At 39.9% G+C, this 18,870-nt stretch overlaps 1 protein-coding gene across 2 annotated transcripts in view; it reads right to left on the reverse strand.

Moving 5' to 3' along the window:
• Positions 1-309: 309 nt before the first annotated feature.
• BLVRA (biliverdin reductase A) overlaps positions 310-18,870 on the reverse strand; it is a 41,213-nt gene continuing 22,652 nt past the window's right edge. Inside the window, exons 5-9 of one of the 2 annotated variants that reach the window (XM_081285114.1) lie at positions 16,100-16,219; positions 14,316-14,413; positions 7,510-7,617; positions 5,449-5,620; positions 310-1,714 (exon numbers count right to left, since the gene is read on the reverse strand). In XM_081285114.1, the coding sequence (XP_081141240.1) occupies positions 1,456-1,714; positions 5,449-5,620; positions 7,510-7,617; positions 14,316-14,413; positions 16,100-16,219 (757 nt within the window). In that variant the 3' untranslated portion in view covers positions 310-1,455. The remainder of the gene's footprint in view (positions 1,715-5,448; positions 5,621-7,509; positions 7,618-14,315; positions 14,414-16,099; positions 16,220-18,870) is intronic. The other variant, XM_081285113.1, reaches the window with a different exon arrangement.

Below are 18,870 nucleotides of genomic sequence, written 5' to 3' on the forward strand. Positions count from 1 at the left end.
ACTATGTTAATCTCTGTCTAGCTCTTGTTTTGACACCTACTCCCAAAATCATATAAGGTCACTATTTTTTTTTTTTGAGATAGCAGAATTACCAAAGTCAAATGGGAAAGGTGGATTCATTACATTTTAATGATCAAATATGTTTGATATTTACCTCATGCTAGATGCTACACAGGGTATCAGACACACACTACCCCTCCCCTCTTGGGACATTTGATGTAGCAATAAAACAAAAGAACCAACTGATCAATGTTTATTACAAACCTTTTGCATATGATAATAACTTTAAGGACCTTTAAAATCACAAATTAATACATTTGACTGCTTTACCTTGAGGGACTATGGTGATGGAATAAAAGCAGAGTAGCAAATAGAGCTGGACTCCATCACTGCCCTCATAGCTCCTAAACTGGTTTAACGTCATGTTGGCCAGTGGGGAGTGGATATGAGTTTCAGAGAAAATGGAACAGGATCAACAATGAAATGAAAAGAGCAGCTTCCTGACACAGGGCAGCAGAGCCTGACCTGACATGAGCAGCCAAGGCTGCACACAAGTTGTGGATGCAACTTGATGCTTCTTCTTTATCTCAATCTTACCTCCTCCAGACCGCCATCTTACTTCAACTGAAACCAGTGATTCCACTCCTCTATTAAATGACATCTTCAGTGCATTTGTGCTAACAAATGAAACCCCAGGTTTCATTTACAGGTTCCCTCCAATCAGATTTCCCTCTTCAAGACCCTTATGTTCCAGCAACACTGTTCCTGGGGGCTCTCCAGGCTGCTTCTTGCTCCCATTCCTTTGCTTAGGCCAACCCTCCACCAGGAATGTCCTTTCCCCCAGCTGAGCCATTTGTCAGCAAGAACATTTTTGGAAATCTGAATGCTTCTCCAGGTCCACTGTGCATATCTTTTACTGACACCACTATGTCATAATGACCTGTTTGTGTGGCTGGTTCCCTTTTGACACTGTGAGTTGATGAATGCAATGGCTATATTTTATTAATTTTAGAATTCCCAAGCACCCAACAGAGAGTCACCCAGTGAATGCTTATGGAGGACAATAAAAATCTTTAATGCAGGAAAGAGTTTAAGGCAGCATTTGGTAGTGGTTCAGATCACAGGTAGGCTTAAAAGTCCAGTTCTGCTATTTACTATCTGGTTGACTTCAAACAAGGTTTTCTGGTTCATTAATGAGAGGCATGCCCACGCCTTTCTCATAGGGCTGTGGGGAGGAGTAAATGAAAACAGCATACAGAGCATTTGGCTCAGCTCAACCAAGGTAAGTTCTTTCCTCATCCAAACTGCATAGTCCCAATCCAAAATATCACCCCAAAGCAACTACTACAGTAAGATAATCCTGTTTTTAGCTAATGTTTAATTATAAGAATAAAGGTCAATTCTTGATAAACATCAAACTCTGATCCGATCCGAGAGCCCTGGGTCACTTCCTCCTCACTTCTTTGGAAGGCAGTATTTCTGGATTTCTTCTGCAAGAGACAGGCAGTGCAGGATGCGCTTCTTTTCAGCCGCCAGTTCCTTCTCAGAGAACTGGCCTAAGAGTTTCTGGACAAATATATTTTGATCTTTTAGGAAAATGTTCTTATTGACACCTACATTTGGCACATTCTCCAGGGACCCAGATTTGAAATGGAAGCTTAAATATCTGTTTCGTTTTAGACCAGGTCCTTTCTCTTCAATCCATGACAGTGGACTGCAAAGACAAGAGAATCTTATTGTTAAAGATTACACGGGAATGGAAATAGGTGTTTGTTGGCACCTGACCTCCTGGTATGGGTCTGCATTTGGTACCCACCTTCCCTGCAGCTGTGGCTCAGTATGGTGGCTCAGTGGCATCCTGATCTCCACCACCTCTCATGGGTGGCTGTGTTTCCAACTTTACTGCCAAACAGTTATTTATGCATGTTTGCTACTGGGCAGGTGGATTTTTTGAAAGACTTTTGTGTAAATGTCAATTTGTTCTTATAGATCCTTTAAGGGGATCCTGATATGGACCAGATGACAGCTACCTGGATTGTGTGCAAACTGTTTGTTTCCTTGGTATATGTATTATTAATAAGGACAAATTCTTAGACTTCTGTCATCAGAAACTCAAAAGAAGTCTCTGAACTCAAATGTATGCCAAACAATACCCACCACTAGTTAACAAAGAACCTCCATTTCTGTTTCATATTTCTGGTTGGGGTTCACATCAACACTCATAAAAATCTACAATCCAAGTAGGATAAACTTGCCCAGTCTCTCTCCTTTTCCCTGAGTTGTTTCTCTCTTTAGGGAAGATAAGAATTATGATACCTGCTTATAGAACACTGAGCTATCTCTTAAGTAGAATTCACTTACAAGTAAATAGCTTCATTGAATATTATGATAGAAATCTACTTTTGTAATTTTTTTTTGTTTTTACAGTGCTGGGGATTGAACCCAGGGCCTTGCACATACCACTGACTTCTACTCTCAGCCCTGCTCTTTCAAATATACTATAAAAAACTATAAAACATTAATTTAAGTATTTTTAAAATGGAAAAAGATTTTCACAAATTCCTGTACCTAAGTAAACACATCTTCAGTTTAACAATATTTTCAAATATTTATCAATATACATAAGGTATGTATATGGCACATAAACCCTAAAACAATAAGATTCCCCCTGTTTGGTACTGGGGATTGAACCCAGGGCTTTGGGCATGCGAGGTAAGCACTCTAATACAAAATTACACCCCCAGCCCCTTTTAGAATTTTATTTTGAGACAAGGTCTCATTAAATTGCCCTAGGCTGGCTTCAAATTTCATGATCTGCTTCATCCTCCCAAGTAGCTAAGATGACAGGCATGGGCCACTGTACCTGGTAACAATGTTTGATCATTTCTTTTGCTTATTTAAAAATAATTTAATGATCATGTATATTCTGACATTGTTTTTTCTACATATATGATTGATTATATAATTTTTTACTATTGCTAAATATATGCACCCTTTCCAATTTTAAATTTTGGATACCTGAATTCGACATCTTCACATATGTCAATGTGTGGGTACATTCATATGTCAATTTGGCACACATATATATCTTTCCCTTCTCTTTTTTTGTAACAAAGTCCCAAGAGTGAAATGAAAGGTGTTGGTCATCGTTAACACTCTTTGCTTTCTTTTTTCTTTCACTACTGGGATGAGCCAGGGTCAAGAACAAGGTAATTTTGTTGGACTGTTGAATTCAGTGATAGAGCTGGCAGTGTGAACAGGAATGGTGTTAATCCTAAACATACATCACATGGGGCCTGGGATTTCTATTCCCTCCTATTTGTCTGTAGGATGTCAAGCCTGGGGTGAGCAGGCGGATGAGCCATGGTAAAGAATACAGGGAAATCACCATCATCCTTTTTTTGTTATTTGCTTCCAGAATGGTGTGCCATAATAATGCAGCGGGATTTAGCAAAAGGATTGCAAGGAGGACACTGAAGATTGTTTTGGGCGTTGCAGGAAGCACAAGGCTGCCTCCAATTTGAGTGGATAATTCCCTTTTGTGTTGACCTGATTAGATTAAGGAACAGCTAAAAACCTGGAAAAGCATTACTTTCGAGTGTGCCTGTGAGGGTGTTTCCAGAGGAAGTTAGCATGTGAGTTTGGGTGGACTCAATGGGAAAGATCTGCTCTCCACGTGGGTGGGTAACATTCAATCAGTCAGGACCCTGGAGTGCACACAAAAGGCTAATTGGATTCTTCCCCTGGGCATGCTTGTCTCCTGCTTTGTACTTTCTAAGTCCACGTTCTCTGGTCGTTGAACATAACACCAATGGACCCCTTCCTAGTTTCTCAGGCTTTCAGCCCTGAACCAAGAGTTACACTCTGGGGTTCCCTGATTCTGAGGCCTTTGGACTTGTACTGAGCCATGGTTACCAGATCCTGGGGTCTCCAATCTGTAGACAGTTTATCATGGGACTTCTTTACATGAGCCAATTATTTAATAAATACCCTCTAATCTATTTATATACAAATCATATTGGTTTTGTCTTTGGAGAACCTTGATATACTGGGGGAAGGTTAGCCCTCTCCTGGGTTAACCTTACCAAGACCAACACTGGAGTGTAGGACAATGCTTAAGAGGAAGAGATCTGAAGTGCATAAAATGGGGGCCACAGTGTAGCCACATATGCAGGAAGATACCAGGAGAGAAGATTATAGAACAACTTCCACATTTTGTGGCCCTGTCTTCTAAAAATCTGGAAAGTTTTACTCTTTTCTACTTGAAGGTTTAAGTGAGAACCCTGGCTATGGGCACTTCCACTTGGTGGAGTGGAGCTAACGAGAGGGCCTGCTCCATTCACATGCTGGGCTGGGACAGCAACTGATTCCAGGCATTCCAACAAAAACACGCCTAAGTTCGCAGGCAGTTTCTCTGGAACTCCTCTCTCTCTCTCTGATAACCTTCATTTGCAAATATTTGCAGGATAAGATGGTTTCTTTCCCACCAGAAACAACATGCTGTATCAAGAGAACATAAACCCAGCAGGGTCCAACCTGCTCTGAAGAACTAAGTTCAGCTAGTTTTCTGTGCTGAAAGTGATTAAATGTTTCCTGTGTGCTTAGTACTAGCCCACAAATCAAAAATTCCTATTCAGGTCTGACAAAGATTCCAGGAAACAGCCATTATATTGATCAAGTAAGTAAAACTATAGGGATCAAGCCATCATAAAAATTAATGACAGTTACAAACTCCACCAAAAAGTTGGTCTCACTTCATCTAAAATTAACTCTCCTGTCTAGTTTTGAAAGTCCACAGTGCAGCCTTGCAAATGTTCCAGAATGTGGTAACAAAGATTAACTTTAATATAACTTATTCCTTTATTTTGACAGTGGATAAAAATAAATCTGGGGTATTTCAAACTGCTTTATCTTCCTAAGAAAATTTTTCATGTCTTTCCAAATAACATGGAGTCTTGAGGTTTGAGTGATAGAAGATGTCAAGATGTTTCTGTTCCTCTATTCCCGTCTCAGTAAAAATGAAGTAATCTTAGATGGGTACAGTAGCGCACACCTGTTGTCCCAGTACTTGGGAGGCTGAAGGAGGAGGATCACTTGAACCCAGAAGTTCAGGGCCAGCCTGGGCAACAAAGTCGGACTCAATCTCTTAAGTAAATTAATAAATAATAAAGCTGGTATTAATTACATGAGTGTCTTAAGACAATCTGCTTGAATTTTGAAAGCTGCTCTTCACTTACTGGCAAATGAGTTCTTGTTGGTCTTTGCCTCAATTGCTGCTGTGAGGATGAAAAGAGGTAACATGAGTGAAATCACAGTTCATTACCTGCAGTAGCAGACAGATCTGGAGTTGAAAGACAGTGAGAGTTCTCAGGGTTCCCTCTCGGGTCACTCTTTTGGACAACTGAGGAGATCCTGAAGTTTACTTCTCCTCAGTTTCTCAGGACTTACCATTTGTTTTCAGTCTCCAAGTGCACAGTCATTTTCATATACTGATCTTCTTTTCGCTCTTCCAAAGTGGCAGACACAAGGGAGAGCTCCCCAAAGAGAGAGACCAGCCAGGTCAGGCGAGAGATGCCACTGAATGCAGGGAAGCCAAACCGTTCTTTTTCCAAAGGGCCAGCTGTAGGGAATCACAGACACCATGGGAACTGGGAATAAAGGGCTGCTAGATGAAAAACAAGACCCAGAACACAGCGGGGGGGGGGGGGGGGGGGAACAGGGCCAGCTGATCAGGACAAGAGACCAGGCCTTATGGGGTGGGTGTGCACAAAGATCAACAGGTGGGTAAATGTAAACTCTTTCACAAAAGGATCTCCTTTTTTTTTTTTTTTTAATGAAATTCAGTCTTGTTAGTAAAGTAAGAAATTCTACTGGCAACAGCAGTCACTCCAGACAAAGAGAACAATAAAAAAGTTTTGGGTTTCTAATATATTCAATGCATTTATGTACATATACATAGATAATTGCATATCCATACATACATTTCCTCTTCTATTAGTGATTACAAGTCATCTGGTAAAAGTTGAAGAACAGGGGTATTTTATCCCTGAAATCCAGGTTCATATCAATACCATATATGTAAATGGCAATGGGGCAAAGGTCACGATGGCTTGAAAGGCTGAGAGAATAGTAATAATTTTAAGCTAGTTTAACATCAATAAAGTTGGTCTAGTGTGAAATATTTTCTTGGTCTTTATAATCTTGTGTTAAGGGGGAAAAAAAGCACACCTAATATCTGTGTGTAAATTGTTTGGTCACAAACAATACTGCTTCACTCTGCCCAAGCCCAAATATTAAAACATGACCTAAATTTAAAAGTCTTCATATCTGAGTCCTTATATATTATAAACCAAACATGTCTTGAGACTTTGAAATTCACCTAACATAATGGGTATGTTTTAAAAATAGTTATAAATAAAAGCAAACAAACATTAGTAAAATCTTTAGGATCGAAGTATCAGTTTTAGAAAGGAAAAAAGCTTCCTCTGTACAGATCCCAATTGCTCTAGTCCTGAGTCCTGAGCAGCCGCTAGAAGCTTGAGCCACACAAAGTCCAACCTGTCTCTATCAAACGACCGGTGTCTGAACATGGTGAAGCTATTCCTCTCTGAGCTAACATTTCTTCACCTATATTATGAGGGTAATAAATACCCACTTTATGGGACTCTCACGAATTAAGAATGCTTGTTACATTCTTAGCATAGTTCCATATACAAGTCAATGGTTATCCCTGGTTGCCACAACTTTCATGTCATTTTCAAGAAGGAAGATAGATTTCAAAAAGAGGTTCCATTATACAGTCTGGAAATTCATGCAGGGATAATTGGTCTTACAATTAAACAATACCTGGCCCTGAAGGGGTCTGCTTTTTCTAATGAAAGCCCTCAGGCAAGATGGCCCTGATATCCCAGAGTATAGCCAGATAAGGAGTCCATCCAAAGTGCCACAAGAGCAGGTGGCTACATTATACTCACTTCCTATTGCTAACAGCTGCTCAAAGAATGACCAACATAAAGTCAATATTCCAATATATAGTAGAAAAAATGCTGTGGTTGCAGGCCAATGTACCTGTAACTTGCTGGAGGAAGAAAGGGGCCATGCATATTCTCTTTTCTCTGAAAGGAGAAGTATAAAAATATTCTTCATTCCAAGCACCCATCTCCCAGTCCTTTTTAAAAGAGTTTTCATGTACAACCTCCTCTAGAAACATAATCTCCAACCAAAGATTTCAGAAGGGAAAATTTTGCTAAATAAATTGAAATGAAAGTATAAATTTGCATAAGATTTCTAATATACTTTTTGAGGCCCATGAAGCAATGAAATCTTTATAAGAAAATGAATAAAAAGAGGTATTTTATTGCTCATGGAAGCATAGGGAAATTATATTAAATTAGCCTATGGTCAGAAAGTCTTTAGTAGAAATCAATACTAGCTCACATCCTAGAGAGATAGTAAGGAACCCAGCTGGCCTTCTGACCTCTTTGACCTGTGATCCTTCCTAAAACTGACCTGTGAAGAGGAGAGACCCTTTCAGCAGTTCTTTTCCCACCACTTCTTTTTTCAGGAAAGCAAATTCCTCCATCAACAGTTCAATATGCTCCTCATGCAAAACTTTTCCTGTTTTGACAAAAATAGAATATGAAAGGCTGTCACTAACAGTTCTGTATAATCCTGGGATTATGTCTATTTTTCTTCAGAGGACACACAGAATTTAAAATAATTCCCTGGGCATACGGATGGCTACACCATGTACTACACACTTACACACCCTAGATGAAGTAGGTTCTAAGCCAAAGCTTACAGCAGAAATGAAAATTAAGGGAGCAGAATTGTATCCACCTGTCCTCAAAGGCAAAATAAGACCAGGGAAGTGTTTGAGAGCCAGCAGGGTGCTAGCTCATGTTCTAGACAGTAGGGGGCAGTGCAGCATAAAAAGCTAAGGCAGAAGAAAATGAACTATGAAGATTGAAGGGAGATAACATGACTATTCAAAGAATTGGAAGAACTAGATGATTTTTTAAAAATGATCCTTCCTCCAAGGAAGGAGAAAGTCTTACTTAGATTAAAATAAAGCCATTAAATTTTTTTTTGCCCTGGTGGACTTTTTGTATCTGGGTCAGAAGCTTTGTAAAATATTAAAACTATTTTGTGATTAAGGGCAAAGTATAGTTGTGATCGACAATTTCACTGAAGCAGAATCTGGGCCACTAGAAGTTGCTCCTGGGACACCTGTCTTTGTCCAACCCAGCATCACAGGAAACACTACCAATGTTCTCAGCTTATCTGTACCCCAGGAGTGAGCAGGTATGAATCCCTCTCAGTTGGCCTCCTAGCACATTTCCATGGCAACAGGAGTATTTTCAGATACGCAGAGGCTTTCTAGCACAAAATGGCTGTTTGTAGAAACTAAATGGCACAATCCTGTCTGCAATAAATAGAAGCTTCTCTACTTGTGGGTAGTTCTGTCTATACTCTGAGGGGTCCCTGGGCAGCAGGGAAATTGGACTGTATTTGGAAGCATGCTGTGTTTCCATATCTGTGGCTATTAAAGAAGCTTTACATCTTCTTCTTTTTTTTTTTTTTTTTAAAGAGAGAGAGAGAGAGAATTTTTTAATATTTATTTTTTTTTTAGTTATTGGCGGACACAACATCTTTGTTTGTATGTGGTGCTGAGGATCGAACCCGGGCCTGCATGCATGCCAGGCGAGCACGCTACCGCTTGAGCCACATCCCCAGCCCCAAGCTTTACATCTTCTAACTGCATCTTTTTTTTCCCATTCACTCCATGCTTTATTGTGATAAAACACAGTAACCATAGGGTGTATGTGTGTATGCACACACACACACTCATATACGTGTACTCTACATTTTAAAACTGAAAGGGCCTAAAAGCAGAGACATCTGAAAACAATAAACATACTTAGCATCTAAATTTTAGCATCTATACATCATTGGCCATTGGAGAAACGGCTAATTCCAGGGTTGAGGCAGAGTACAAGAGTAGCCTAAATCATTTTGTGCGGAAAGCAGGAAAATACTCAAAGAATAATGGAAACATAACAACCTTCACCAAGCAGCATCATCAGTAATGGAACATATTGAATTGGGTGCCACCTGATAGAATGCAATGTGAAAAACACATTACTATTACTATGCAAGAAAGAAGTAGAGAGTAGAATGATGATTACCAGAAGGTGGAAAGGGTAGGGGGAGTAGAGATGGGGAGAGGTTGGTCAAAAGGTAAAAAGTTACAGTAAGATATGAGGAATAAGTCCATGGCACAGTAGGGCAACTATAGTCAATAAAAATGTATTATACATTTCAAGATAGCTAGAAGAAAGGATTTTAAAATATTTTAACACAGAAAAACATGTTTGAGGACTGGGGATGTGACTCAAGTGGTAGCGCGCTCGCCTGGCATGTGTGCGGCCCGGGTTCGATCCTCAGCACCACATACAAACAAAGATGTTGTGTCCACCGAAAAACCGAAAAATAAATATTGAAATTCTCCCCCCCCCCAATAAATAAATAAATAAATGGAAATGCTAGTAAATTATCTTTAAAAAAAAACATGTTTGAGGTGATGGGTATACTAATTACCCTTATTTGATCACTGTACAATATATACATGTATCAAAATAACCCTGTTCCCATAACTTTGTAAATTATCAATTAAAAATAAAATAAAACCGCTTCCTCAAATTAAATAAAGGTCAAACTTTATTCAGATTTTTAGTTTTTACCCATCATGCCTCTTCTGTTTCAGAATCCCACATTACATTTAGTTGTCATGTCTCCTGGTACTCTTCTTGGGTTGCCAAGTTGCTCAGGCTTTCCTTGTTTCTTAATGACCTTGACAGTTCTGAAGAGGATTGATCAGATATTTTGTAAAATTTCCCTCAACTGAGAGTTGTCTGGTATTTTTCTCACAATTAGATTGGTTATGTGTTTTAGGGAGGAAGGCTACAGAGGCGAAAGGCCATTTTCATCTTTCACATCAAGCGTACATGCTATTCATATGACTCATGTTGACACTGACCTTGCTCATCTGGTGAGGTAGTGTTTCTTCAGTGTAAAAATACTCCTATCCCCTCCTTTCTATACTGTAGTCTTTGGAAGAACACTACTATATACAAGGCATTATCTTTTTTGAAGAAAATTTAACCTATTATACTGTCTAGTGTTGGCTATACTTTGGCTCTGAAATGCCTGCCAAAGCCCTGTGTTAAAGGCTGCATTGCAGCCATAGTGCTACTAAGAGGTGATGGGATCATGGAGGTGGGGTAGTGGAAGGAAGGTAGGTCATTGTGTAAAGGGGATAGAGAGACCTTCTCCATTTCCCATCTGTCTTTGCTTCCTGGCTGGTAAAGGGAACAGGCTTCCTCTGTCATGCACTCCTGCCACGATGTACCACCACACACCCAAAGCAATACAGCCAAGTGACCATGGACTTGAAACCTCTGAAACTGTGAGCTAAAATAAAGCTTTCCGCCTTGTAAGTTGATTGCCTCAGGTATTCTGCCATGGTAACATACTATTGTTCCACATTCTACTTTGCTCATATTTTTTTAATGTTTAACTTGTTCCTCTATCCCTATATTTTCTGTTAACTAAAAGTTGATTTAAATGTCATTATGTCTAGATAAACATTTTGCAAGAATACCAGATGGCTGGTGATGTCAGATTGATTCATATTGGCTATCATTTTGGTTAATATAAAGCTCCTTATAATAATAGTACACTTTCTTCCCTTTGCAATTAGCAAGAAACCTGTGAGACATATTGTGGCACCTTGTACTTTCTCTATAGACATCTGTATCCTAAGAAATCACACAAGATGTGATGACCATAAAGCTCCCCCTACTTTCATTCACCTCTGTATTCATTCATCTGTTTGTTCATTCCACAGATACCTACTAAAGGCCTACTGAGTTCCAGGCAGTGTTTAGCTGCTGGGGCTATAGAAGTAGAAGATGGGCCCTGGCCTAGAGGAGTATATCCCAGTGTTTGAAAATGACAATCAAAAGTTTCAATAGGGCTGGGGCTGTAGCTCAGTGGCAGAGTGCTTGCCTAGCATGCATGAGGCACTGGGTGCAATTCTTAGCAACACATAAAAATCAACAAATAAAATAAAGGCATTCTGTCCATCTACAATTATAAAAACATTTTAAAAAATTTCAGTAAAGTATGATCTGTCTACAATGGTGTAAGCAAATACTTGTTGCTACACAGGTTTGAATATGGTTTGTCCTAACCAAACTCATGTTGAGGCTTAGGTCCCAATGTAGCAGTGTTGAGAGGTGGGACCTATAGCAAGGCATCTGCACCTCTGTGAATGGATGAATGCTTTTCTCATGTGTGTTCTTGCTCTTTTGGGAAATGAACTTGCTAAATGAAGAAGCCCCATTCTTTCTTTGTACATGCCAGTTTGTCTTTCTACTTTCCCCCATGTATGCAGCTGCAGGAGAGCCTCACCATAAGCCAAACAGATGCAAACACCTGATCTTGGACTTCTGGCCTCCACCACTATAAAGTAAAAACAAAGTTCTTTCTCTTCTTTATAAATTATCTAGTCTCAAGTGTTCTATTATAGCAACAGAAAGTAGATTAAAACACCTATCTCCAAGGGTTTCTAGGAGAATTAAGCATATGAAATACTTCAAAGTTTCCAAGCTCCCGGCATGTAACATTACAGTTGCTCCTTTTGTGAAACAACAAAGACTAAAGTATGCAAATAAGATATTTTCGTATTTTCCATTAACAATGTAAGTATCACATACATAAGACGAAAATAATGTCATGATACTAGCACAGTAGGAGCCAATTTATCTTTCTTCATTAGAGTAAAAGTTTGCAAATACCCTTCCCTCTGGCCTCCATGTACTGCCCTCTGTGTGCCTACAGTGTGGGAGTAGGAAGGATCTTGGGAGCCCATAATACCAATATGGCCTGGAAAATATATCTGAGCCGGGCACGATGGTGCACACCTGTAATCCCAGCAAGTTGGGAGGCTGAGGCAAAAGGATCACAAGTTGAAGACCAGCCTCAGCCATTTAGCAAGGCCCTAAGCAACTTAATGAGCTCCTCAAAATAAAAAAAAAAAAAAATACATTCTGGATATTAGGGCTCTATCTGAGGTGTGAGGGGTAATAACCCAATCAACAAATGGGCCAAGGACCTGAACAGACACTTCTCAGAGGAGGACATACAATCAATCAACAAGTACATGAAAAAATGCTCACCATCTCTAGCAATCAGAGAAATGCAAATCAAAACCACCCTAAGATACCATCTCACTCCAGTAAGATTGGCAGCCATTATGAAGTCAAACAACAATAAGTGTTGGCGAGGATGTGGGGAAAAGGGTACACTTGTACACTGCTGGTGGGACTGCAAATTGGTGAGGCCAATTTGGAAAGCAGTATGGAGATTCCTGGGAAAGCTGGGAATGGATCCACCATTTGACCCAGCTATCGCCCTTCTTGGACTATTCCCTGAGGACCTTAAAAGAGCGCACTATAGGGATACAGCCACATCAATGATTATAGCGGCACAATTCACAATAGCTAGACTGTGGAATCAACCTAGATGCCCTTCAATAGATGAATGGATAAAAAAATGTGGCATATATACACAATGGAGTATTATGCAGCACTAAGAAATGACAAAATCATAGAATTTGCAGGGAAATGGATGGCATTAGAGCAGATTATGCTAAGTGAAGCTAGCCAAGCCCTAAAAACCAAATGCCAAATGTCTTCTTTGATATAAAGAGAGCAACTAAGAACAGAACAGGAAGGAAGAGCATGAGGAAAAGACTAACAGTAAACAAAGACGAATGGGGGGAGAGAAAGGGAGAGAGAAGGGAAAGCATATGGAAATGGTAGGAGACCTTCAATGATACACAAAATTATAAGAGGTTATGAGGGGCAAGCGGGAGGGGGAAAAAAAGGGGAGAGAATTGAACAACAGCAGAGGAGGTAGAGAGGGAAGATGGGAGGGGAGGGGAGAGGAGGGGGGATAGTAGGGGATAGGAATGGTAGCAGAATACAACAGTCACTAATATGCCATTATGTAAAAATGTGAGTGTGCAATCTGTATTTGGGGTAAAAATGGGAGTTCAAAACCCAATTGAGTCAAATGTATGAAAGATGATATATCATGAGCTCTGTAATGTTTTTAACAATCAATAATAAAAAAAATAAAAATAAATAAAAATAAAAAGGGTCAGGGCTGCTGAGCACAGTGGCACACGTCTATAATCCAGCAGCTTCAGAGGCTGAGGCAGAATGATCGCAAGTTCAAAGCCAGCTTCAGCAAAAACGAGGTGCTAAGCAACTCAATGAGACCCTGTCTCTAAATAAAAATACAAAATAGGCCTGGGGATGTAGCTTAGTGGCCAAGTACCCCTAAATTCAGTCCCCAATACTAAAAAAGAAAGGGTGAGGGCTATGTGCTGTGGTGCATATCTGTAATCCCAACGCTCTGGAGACTGAGGCAGAAGGATCAAGAGTTCAAAGCCAGCCTCGTAACAATGAGGCCCCAAGCAACTCAGTGAGGCCCTGTCTCTAAATAAATACAAAATAGGGCTGGGGATGTGGCTCAGTGGTTAAGTGTTCCTGGTATGCAAAAAAAAAAAAAAAAAAAAAAAAAAAAAAGGTTAGGGACATAGGGATATGGATTGGTGGTAGAGTACCCTTGGGCTCAATCCCCAGTATCAAAAGAAATATATATATCTGAGATTGATTAAATTTGAAAGGAGTAATGATTGACGATGGAACGATTTTGGTTTGGATCTCAAATGTCCTTCAAAGGTTGTGTCCTTCAAAGGTTTGATGTACAATGTAGCAATGTTCAGAAATGGGGCTTTTGAGAAGTGATTGGATCACGAGGGCTGTGACCTCATCAATGGATCACTCCATTGATGGGTTAATGAATGACTGGACTATTGAGAGGTGGTTAAAAACTGTAGGAGGTAGGCCCTGCTGGAGGAGGATCACTGGAGATGTGCCCTGAAAAGATATATCTTGTCCCCAGCCCCACCTCACTTGCTTTTTTTGCTTCCCAGATCCCAGGAGGTAAGCAGATGCTCCCTACTGTGATGCTGTTTAATAGTCTCAGAAACAACAGAGCCTAGTGACTTTGGATTGAAACCTCTGAAACTGTGAGCCACAGTAAACCTTTCCTTCCTTGAGTTCATTTTTTAAGGTATTTTGTCACAACCATGGAATACTGACTAACACAGGTACCACAGGTATTCTGGAGGCAGAAGCTCTTACTAAGTGGGTCTGTATTCAAGACAATGCATACATCACCTTTCTGCTCGGCCAGCTCCCACAATTCCTGAGCTGCTGCTAAAGACAGTGTCATGGGATATTCCACAAGGACATGCTTGCCAGCATTCAGGAACTTCCTTTGGGAAAGGAGAAATACAGGGAAAAAACATTCAAATAAGCTTCACTGAAATGCTCTGCATGAGAGAGAACAGAATGCTGTAAATGCAAGAGAGTCTCTGTAAATATATCATGATGGGGCCAAGAGTCAGTGTCAGAGAATATGGAGGAAGAATTATATCTCATATATGGTTTTTTCTAGTACTGAAGATTCAACCCAGATTCTTGCACATGCTAGGGAAGCACTCTACCACTGAGGTACATCCCCAGCCCTTTTTAAAAATTTTATTTTGAGACAAAGTCTTACTAAGTTGCAAAGTTATCCAGGCTGGCCTGGAACGAGTTGAATCCTTCTGCCTCAGTCTACGGTGTAGCTGGGATTATAGGTGTATACTACCACACCTGGCTGGATATTATTATCTTGATAGTAGGGTATAAGTATTTACAAGCACAAAGTTATATGATCACTTTTTAAAGAAAATAAACTCTGGTGCCAGAGAACTTTAAGGGAACCCATGGAACAGCACAGTAGTAGCAGCTGGAGTTCTGTGTAAGAATCTACTCAGGAATTCAGCTGGACTTTCCTGTTGGCTGCCAAGTTCTTTCTGGGGTTCCTTCTTCTGCATTGGGTCACACCAAATGCTTAAAAGGCTCTAGGCTAAGCAGTCACACATTTCATTTCTCTCCTTCCCTACAAACAATGCATTTCCCCTATTCAATGACACTACTATCTCCTTACTCATTTGTCTCATAGCAAAAACATTTCATGGTAAAGGAACTTAGGAGATATTTCACAACACTGAAAATGCAAAGGATAAAATGTTGAAAGTTGGCTGGGTGTGGTGGCACATGCTTGTATTCCCAGTGATTTAGGAAGTTGAGGCAGGAGGACTGCAAGTTCAAGGCCAGCCTCAGCAAGTGAGGCCCTGTCTAAAACTAAAATAAAAAGGCCTGGGGGGCTGGGGTAGTACCTCAGTTGTAGAGCTCTTGCCTAGCAAATGAGAGGCACTGGGTTCAATCCCCAGCACCACATAAAAATAAATAAAAAATAAAGGTACTGTGTCTACAACTAAAAAGAATACTAGGGGAAAAAAAAGGCTTGGGGCTGTAGCTCAGTGATAAAGCAACCCTGGGTTCAATCCCCTGTACCAAAATAAATAAATAAATAAATAAATAAATAAATAAATAAATAAATAAATAAATAAATAAATAAATAAAAGTTGAAAGCTGATCTGAACTTAGAAAGGAGTATAACAATTTACCAAGGATGTTGGCTCTGTATCCTAACCTGTGTAATAAGGAGGTAAGCTCTGTTCAAACTACTTTCAATGGGGTTTCTCACAAAGAAATAAACACTTGAATTCTTAATGTTTCAAATTACATGTACTAAGTTAATATTAGTTTTACTATTTTTTTTCATTTCTTATACATTTATAACTGAAAACAAGAATTTTTTTTAACATTTTCACAATTATTTTTAAAGATCACAGAACAATTTCCCCCATTGATTATTAAGACTCATGTGCAGGGCTTTATTTTTTTCCACATTTTTAATGTAAAGCAAAGACTACCTGCATTAAAAAAAAACCTACCTGAAGCTGGGGTGTGGCTCAGTGGTAAAGCACTTGCTAGCACATATGAGGTTCTGGGTTCAAGCCTTGGCACTGCAAACAAGCAAACAATAACAATAACAACCAAACCCCTACCTGATGTAGTCCTCATGACTGGTGCTTTCGCTGCAGATGTAGGCAACCTGCACTTCTTGGCTGGAAAGAGCATCTTCCAAAGATATCTGCTGCACTTCATCAATGCTCCCAAGGTCCCGTCTATTTCAGAACAACCAAGAAATAGAACTCAAAAGTAGGCAGGATGTCAGCTTAAAATAAATGAGTGCCATCCTTCTTTCCTCTTCTCAACAAAGTCCCAGAGATTGGCTTTTGGAAAAGAAGAAGCTAATCTTCATCCCTCCCATTTCCGTTGTGGAGCCTCAGGGTTGAAGTCAGGGGACTTGGCACAGAGTGCCAATACTACCAGTAACAGTGTGCAAGACCTGGAAAAGTCTGAATTACTTCTCTGAAGTTTAAAGGAGGAGAGAAATCCCTGAAAGGTTGCTGTCACAGAGCAATATGGGGCAGCCAGCAGGAAGCTCCAACCAATAGCCACTGCAGCAGACAGAGGGAATTCAGGCAAATTCCACTCCCAAGGGATAGTCTGCTAGATTTCTCCCACAGGGTCACCCAACCTACACTGCTCCATCTGATCAGTATTTATTGTTTGTCTACTGTGTGCTGGGCACTGTAGGAGAGATCATGGAAAATAAAGCAAAATTCTCATCTTCCAATTAGCTAATAATTCTAGTAGAGGGAAGAAAACAAATACACATACACACTCACCACCACCATCACCACCACTACCACCACTAACATGAGAAATGCGCTCGGGAGCAGGGGTGGTAAACTCAGGGAAGGCAAGGAACACTGCTAATTTAGGGTTTCAGAACAGGCTTTCTGGATAGGCAGTAGAGCTTAGCAAGTAGGTGACGGGGAGCAGTAAGTAGGTGATGGGTAATAGCAGGGGTACAGTATAGCACAAGTGTGAGCTAGCCATCTTCCTACATGACTTGGATAGTTGAGGAGTTTCCACTCTCTCCCTCATAACAACCAAGTGGTAAGGAATTAAGGGGAAAGGAGAATTTCCATTTCAGTCCTGAGCCCAAGTGTCATGTTCAAATCCCAGCTTCAGGTAGGAGTGTAGTAGAGTGTGCTATAACTTTGATCTCCCCACTGTGTGCAGCTCCCTTGGACTCTGAGAGGAAAAGTTTGGTTAAGAGCAGATTCCAGAACTTCTAGGGCTCCCTTGTGTCTTAAAGCCCACTCTAAATCCTTAGTATAGTTTTTAAAAAATTTATATATAACAGTGGAATGCATTACATTTCTTATTACACATACAGAGCACAATATTTCATATCTCTGGTTGGATACAAAGTATATTCACACCAATTCGTGTCTTCATACCTGTTCTTTGAATAATAATGATCATCACATTCCACCATCATTTCTAACCCCATGCCCCCTCCCTTCCCCTCCAACCCCTCTGCCCTATCTAGAATTCCTTTATTCCTCCCATGCTCCCTCTCCCTACCCCGTTACAAATCAGCCTCCTTATATTAAAGAAAACATTTGGTATTTGGTTTTTTGGGATTGGCTAACTTCACTTAGCATTATCTTCTCTAACTCCATTCATTTACCTGCAAATGTCATGATTTTATTCTCTTTTATTGATGAATAATATTTCATTGTGTATATATGCCATATTTTTTTATCCATTCATCTACTGAAGGGCATCTAGGTTGGTTCCACAGTTTAGTTATTGTGAATTGTGCTGCTATAAACATTGATGTGGGTGTGTCCCTGTAGTATGCTGTTTTTAAGTCCTTTGGGTATAGGCCGAGGAAAGGGATAGCTAGGCAAATAGTGATTCCATTCCCAATTTTCCAAGAAATCTCCATACTGCTTTCCATATTGGTTGCACCAATTTGCAGTCCCACCGGCAGGGTATGAGTGTATCCTTTTACCCCACATCCTCGGAGACCCTGCGTCTAATAAAAGAAAAAGTAGGCCCTAATCTCCATCATGTGGGATTAGGCCCCAACTTCCTTAATAAGACTTCTTTGGCACAATAATTAAAATCAAGAATCAATAAATGGGGTGGACTCAAACTAAAAAGTTTCTTCTCAGCAAAAGAAACAATCCATGAGATGAATAGAGAGCCTACATCTTGGGAGCAAATCTTTACCTCTCACACATCAGATAGAGCACTAATCTCTAGGTTATATAAAGAACTCAAAAAGCTAAGCACCAGGGCTGGGATTGTGGCTTAGTGGTAGAGTGCTTGTCTAGCATGTGCGAGGCACGAAAATGGGTTCGATTCTAGAACCTCATACCAATAAATAAATAAAATTTAAAACTTCATCAACAACTAATTTAAAAAAAATATATATATATATATATAAAGCTAAGCACCAAAAAACAAATAATCCAATCAATAAATGGGCCAAGGACCTGAACAGACACTTCTCAGAAGATCATATACAATCAATTAACAAATATATGAAAAAATGTTCATCATTGCTAGCAATTAGAGAAATGCAAATCAAAACCACTCTAAAACTTCCTCTCACTCCAGTCAGAATGGCAGCTATTTTAATATAGTTTTAAGACAGGCAGACTGGAAGAAAATGGTCCCATGAATTAAAATGAGAAAATCTCTGCATGGACCACCACAATAATTACTTATGCTTCTAAAGCACTAGAAATAGAGATTTGCATAAATTGTTGCCATGTCTCCTTGCTTAGCCCAGTGCCTGGATCTAATTTAAAATTGTATTGATAAATGATGTTACACAGGATTATCTTGCTGAGTAGTATGTGTGTAGGGGGAAGATTTGAGAAGAAACTTCCCTGACCCACACTCAAAA

Source organism: Spermophilus citellus, assembly GCF_964194105.1.
Source record: "Spermophilus citellus genome assembly, chromosome: 3".
Lineage (NCBI taxonomy): Eukaryota > Metazoa > Chordata > Mammalia > Rodentia > Sciuridae > Spermophilus > Spermophilus citellus.